Consider the following 5,705-nt stretch of genomic DNA (forward strand, 5'->3'; position numbering starts at 1 on the left):
GGAAAGAAAGCTTGTGAATGGGAAAGTGTTGCATTTATGAAGGTTCATCTATACGGCGCAAGGAATATATTGGTGTGGTTTCAGAACTTACCTTTGTTCGAAAACGGTGGAAACTCACCAGGAAAGTGCTCCGTGTCAGAGCCTTTGACTCAACGACTTAGTGTTCAAGTTTCGCGAAACAAAGCCCAAGGCTACGTTCGTGGTGACAAGAGGAAAGTGATCGATATGCTTAGGAAATTGAGGTGTTGACTTTGTGGTTGTTCGAGACAGACGAAAGTTGCCCTTGCTTCTATTGCTATGACAAACACCTGCAGGGTTCAGCGCAATACGAGATGGTCAAGTGACCTTAATCCCCAAATGGGAAGCTTTGTTCATTCCCATCCAGATAGGGTGGTGTTAACCGGTGGTGGCCGGCCATGTCTTCCATTTTCTAGCGGTGCTCCTTTTGTTTAGGTCAAAATTATCATTGCATATTAGGGCTTACAAGTTATTTAAAATGTAGAGTGTATTTAACATTGTTTAAGATACCAATAAAAAAAAAATTACTTTTGACTTCCAAATGTCATAAAATCTTCGTTATATCTCACAATTTTGTACACACACCAAAAATGTTTTGACTTCATAAAAACGTCATTTTCATGGAAAATAATAAGGAAGTATAAGCGGCACATCAGGAATTTTGGAACTACATGTTGATTTTTTGTGTTATCCTATTATCCTCCACCCAACCCAACCGCTGCTTCTTCTTCTTCCTCTTCCTCTGCCTTGTATACAACTATTTTCCCTACTTTTTGGGGAAAAGAAAAATTAAAAAATATTTGTTCATATATAAAAACAGAGAAGATGGCACTGAGCTCATTCTCTATAAAATTCGGTTCGATTTCGTGTCCCTACGAAGGCCACAGGACCGGTACGTCTCCGAGACTCCTCAAGCTCAACCATGTCCTTTCGGTTCGCGTTTCGGCCGATTCGACCCCAAAAGCCCGATTCGTCGCCCGCCGAACCGAGTCCGTCTCGGTTCCGCAGCTCCAGCGTCCTCTAAGTAATGTTAGAATGATGTTTCGGATTCTTTCCATGCAATATCATTGCTTTGATTTCTCAATATTCGACGAATTTTTTTGATTTCGTGTAATTAGGGTTTTGTGGTTGTTGGGTTTTCAGGTGAGTATATGAGCTTGCCGGCGAGTCAGTACTCGGTTTTGGACGCGGAGAGGATCGAGAGAGTGGATGCGAATACATTCAGGTGCTATGTGTATAGGTTCAAGTTCTTTGCGTTTGAGGTTTGCCCTGTTCTTCTTGTTAAAGTCGAAGAGCAGCCCAATGGCTGTTGCATTAAGCTCTTGTCCTGCAAGGTGCGTGTGTTTGTGTTTGTAACTGTCTCATTTTCGTTATGGCACGTTTACTAATCCGTAAGCGCAATGGAAGGAATTGAATTGAATGGAATTGAATTGTGAATATTTAATTAGCCCTTTTGCTTCTGTTTCTTGCTTACAGCTGGACGGTTCGCCGATTGCAGTTGCGCAGAATGACAAGTTTGACGGTGAGAAAATGTTTACTTAATCTTATGGCATATGAAGAATGAGAATATGTAATGCTTCTGTTTTGAAACAATTAGAACCGTAGACGTACTATTTTTAGAGATGATTTCGGCAAGTTGCTATAGCTGTAGTGCTTCAATATTGAAAACTACACTTTAGGGCTCAAAACATTTAAGTGCACTCTAATTGGGTTATTGTGGAAAAATCTTATCACTGAGCTACAAAAAAGTAATCTGAGATTGCCTGCTTAATTCCAACCAGTTGTTTCACAAGAAACAGATCAAGTTTTAAGGTTAACTAACTAATTCGTGGTCTGATGAGTACCTACTATAGTCTATCATTAAGTAACAATGAAAGAATTGAGTTCATTTGCAGTTTTACCAGTTACCCTCTAACCTTTTGATGTGTCACAAAGTTTTTCTATTAAGTAACAATGAAAGAATTGTGTTTGTTGGACCTTGGTTGGGTACATGCATAACCAAGCTCAAGATCATTTGAGCTCAAATGTCTAGGTTTGAATTGGTTAAGGCACGGTGGGATGTAAATAACTGAATTTTGAATTTGTTGAGGCACGGTCGGAAGTAAATATTGGGATAAGTATTTACTAGGGAGGAAACAAACTGGATGGTTACACTTTTGGTAAAAAGAGGTGTTCCTCTTATTTTCTTTTCATTGATTCAATCAGTGTGAGATTGGTAAAATTACAAATTCTGGATGTCAATTTGGAATATATTGACTCAAGTATGTAATGGTAGAATTGTTTAGGACAGCCCTTAGTGTCTCCTAGGCCTGACAAGCTAAGAGTAGCGAACCTTGGGCTTTGGTCGTTAAACTTACCGAGTTGAGCTTAAACTTGGATCAGTTTGATAACTGAATGAGCTCAATGGAACCTTTAAATCAGATGTAGTTGTCACATTTATATCCTTATCTATTTCTTTGGTAAGGTGCATTGACGACAAATAATCATTTTCACATTTGAATTGAAAAGGTAATGCATCTACTACTGAAGTGGGTGCATTGATGCTTAAGCTTGTGGAGGTCTTTGTACGGATCTGTTTACAAATCTATATGTGTGTGGGTGTGTGTGTGTACCCCTCCGTATTGGAATCTAATTATTTACCCTCCGTGTGCTTTGATAATTAATCTTTTTGGGAAATTGGCCGTTATAGAAACATTACAATTACTGATTGTGGAAATAGAAATATTGACATGAACTGCACGAACAACATAATATTGAAGGAGTGAAATGTCTAAAGTACCCCTACATAGATTTAGTGTTGATTTAGTGTAGATATCATAGATATAGTATTGATATATAGGGTAGATATTGTTGATAGGATGTTCATAATGTAGGTATACCGTCCATATGTTTACAATGTTGTTGATAATGGTAATTGATATTGTCAAAATGTGTTGCTATAGTTATTGATATATGTTCAATATGCCGTCTATATGTTCACAGTATTGTTAATATTGTTGATATTTTCCACTCACCACCATCCACAATGTTACTATCAGCAAAACCTAAAACTTAAGCAGTCACAAGCAAGAAGATCCCCAAAAGGAAGGACAAACTCAAATCGATTGGAGATTTAACCTAGAACTAGTCAGGATCGACTCCAATTCAGTGAGAGAGTTAGAGTTGCATAGAGAGAGGATTTTTCTAAGGTAGGTCATTTAAGAAAACTATTGAGAGAATCGTAGATGTGTAATGGGAAAATGAATTGGATGGAGGAGAGAGAAACATAGTGGGAGTGACAGGTAGATATAGACATGGGTCTTGGTCTCCACCTAGTACTCAATGATCAGAGGCTACTCCAATGGTGAGAACCCATTTTTTATCGGTGGTAGAGTTGGTGGAGACAGAGAGAAAGCATAAGGGGTTTATAAGCAAGGGCTTTCTGGTCTTTGACACTCTAAAATTTTCTATACCAGCACACCCAAGTATTTCTATTCCAGCACTACCGCCCCTTTGAATCCTTCTACGACGACCAATTTCCAATCTTTTTCATAGATTTGAGAATGGATAAGTCATTATTTGTGGTTATCTATTGTATAAGTTGGGTGGTGCTATCCACACACCTTTTTTTAACCTTCCCCATACTCCTGTCAATTTTTTACCATAGGTCGAATGAATTGAAGAGGATCAAAGGACAGAAATTAACAGAGGGTGTGTGGATAGCACCACCCTATAAATTTCGTCTGCACAAATTTTCTTTGTATGTTTGCTTTTGCACAGTTGTCACAGCTGCCAGGCTGTGCCAATGACTGCACAAGGATGGTGGCTGTGGTAGTGTGCAATTGAATTTGGTTTTCTTTCCAGGCGATTCAAAAAATTGCTATTAAGAGTTTCTTTTCTACTAGAGAAGTCAATCATTATGTTGAGTCATTTGATTTATGCTTTTTCAGGAGTTCTTTGACATTGATTTGGTATGGGAATGCAGCTTTTATGGTGAACCAAATATCGTGTGCTAGCAGCCAAACCAACTCCTCACGACAAGAACTCAAATCAGATACTGTCATTGAGGTGGCATAAGATCTTTTTTTATTGCTGCATAACTATGCTTGTTGATATTTTACTATGTCCGGGAACTTATGTGGATTGTTTTGTGAAATTTAGGTTAGCATTGAGATTCCTTTTGCATTTCGTGCAATCCCAGTGCAAGCTATTGAATCATCTGGGACCCAAGTCCTTGAACAAGTACTAAGAATTATGCTTCCCAGGTTTATGTCACAGGTTAGTGGACATTTCTTCAATGCTGTTTGTTCAGTTTGTTCTTCTGTTTGTATTTTCTTCGAATGTTTTTTGTAACATATGTAACCATGGCCTCTGAAGTATTTATTGTACTTTTTAGATTGCAAGGAAAAATAAAATCATCTTGAAAATTTTCCATTTTAGATAGGTAAATTACAATACGTTCAAACCTTTTCTTTCTCTACGTGGATTGCTAGCCTTTTTCTTTAATTTTTTATGGGTGAGTTGAGCATAAGTTTTCTGCTTTAAGAGTTGACGCATGATGTATGTTCTTGGGCTGTCTTCACATATAGTAAATCTTGTGAACAGCTTTCTCAAAAACCTCTCAAAACTTGCCTTTGAAATTTGATATTTAGAGTGGAGCAGGATATGTAGCGTGACGGGGTTTCCCATGCAAACTGAAGTGGCGTTTTTATCATGTAGCATTTGATTATATATCCTCATAAACTCAAACTCAATGGTTACCTATTTGATCATAAAAGTTGTAAGATCAGCATTAGGGTTTACTGCAATATCGTAATTCTTATACTGTATGTTGGAGAGGGTCATACAGTTTTAATATCGTGGTTTGTGCAGCTTGTGAGGGATTATCGAGCCTGGGCTTCTGGTGATAGATCAAGGCAGCCTCTTGGAACTGGCGAGATATGAAATTGTAGATGATAGCACTTGCGAGTTCTTTTGGCTTCTTGTGTTGATCCATTATGTTAGCAGTTGTATTATACGCAGTGAGAATCCTGTCTGCCAACACTTGATTTTATTATCTCGCTAGTTTGGTTTGTTTGAGGAAGGAAAATGGTCAAGTAAATGTATCAAAGAAATGTATGTTCTTATTTGTTGCCCTAGCTAGATTGCGTTATCAACGTCATTGGTAACTTAGTTTAGGATACCAGACTTTGCATGAATTACATCAGTGGCTGGTTCCTTCAGTTTACTAGCACTATCAGCCCCTTAGTTTAAGGGTGTGTTTGTAAGTGCATCTCAAAATGATTGAAAGCTTATGGTCAAATTGATTTTGGGTTCCAAAAGCACCAGATATGCGCTTCTTGTAGGAAACACTTCAAGTGCTTTTTTAGGTTCCACTTGAAATTTTTACTATGGATTTGATTTCAAAAACATTTTCATCAAAAATGGTTTTAGTCATTTTAAAAGCATTTCTAAGTGCACCTTAAATTGTTCAACTTTCCTAGCTAGAAACATGATCCATTTCCAGCTATAGTGATTGTAAGTTGTCACTTGCATAACTAATTAAACAATTTTTTTTTAACGAGGATTAAACAAATCTTAATTAAGGGAAAAAGCAATCGAATAAATAAATATAACTCACCTACCCAAAAGCACTGACTAAAATTTTTTTGGTATTGTTAGGAAAGAAAAACAATCTACAATTCCACATATACTAGTATTAGCACAAA

The 5,705-nt window shown here is 37.4% G+C and overlaps 1 protein-coding gene across 1 annotated transcript; it reads left to right on the forward strand.

Annotated features, from left to right (window-relative positions):
* The first annotated feature begins 687 nt into the window (after window positions 1-687).
* Window positions 688-5,153, forward strand: LOC137734802 (RAP release 2, galactose-binding-like domain protein, putative (DUF1997)). The gene is made up of 6 exons (XM_068474084.2): window positions 688-1,042; window positions 1,162-1,352; window positions 1,495-1,540; window positions 3,983-4,065; window positions 4,159-4,275; window positions 4,870-5,153. Exons 1-6 carry the CDS (start codon window positions 844-846, stop codon window positions 4,939-4,941), a joined length of 708 nt encoding a protein of 235 aa, XP_068330185.1. The 5' UTR covers window positions 688-843; the 3' UTR covers window positions 4,942-5,153.
* Window positions 5,154-5,705: the final 552 nt, after the last annotated feature.

This window comes from Pyrus communis, chromosome 7, assembly GCF_041283825.1.
Source record: "Pyrus communis isolate YQ-2024b chromosome 7, ASM4128382v1, whole genome shotgun sequence".
Classification (NCBI taxonomy): domain Eukaryota; kingdom Viridiplantae; phylum Streptophyta; class Magnoliopsida; order Rosales; family Rosaceae; genus Pyrus; species Pyrus communis.

Bases quoted from the DNA above. Each gene is read 5' to 3' on its own strand.
- LOC137734802 (XM_068474084.2), top strand. From the start codon at position 844: ATGGCACTGAGCTCATTCTCTATAAAATTCGGTTCGATTTCGTGTCCC. The intron at 1,541-3,982 runs GTGAGAAAATGT...ATGGGAATGCAG, and splicing joins GCAGAATGACAAGTTTGACG to CTTTTATGGTGAACCAAATA. The intron at 4,276-4,869 runs GTTAGTGGACAT...TGGTTTGTGCAG, and splicing joins TTCCCAGGTTTATGTCACAG to CTTGTGAGGGATTATCGAGC.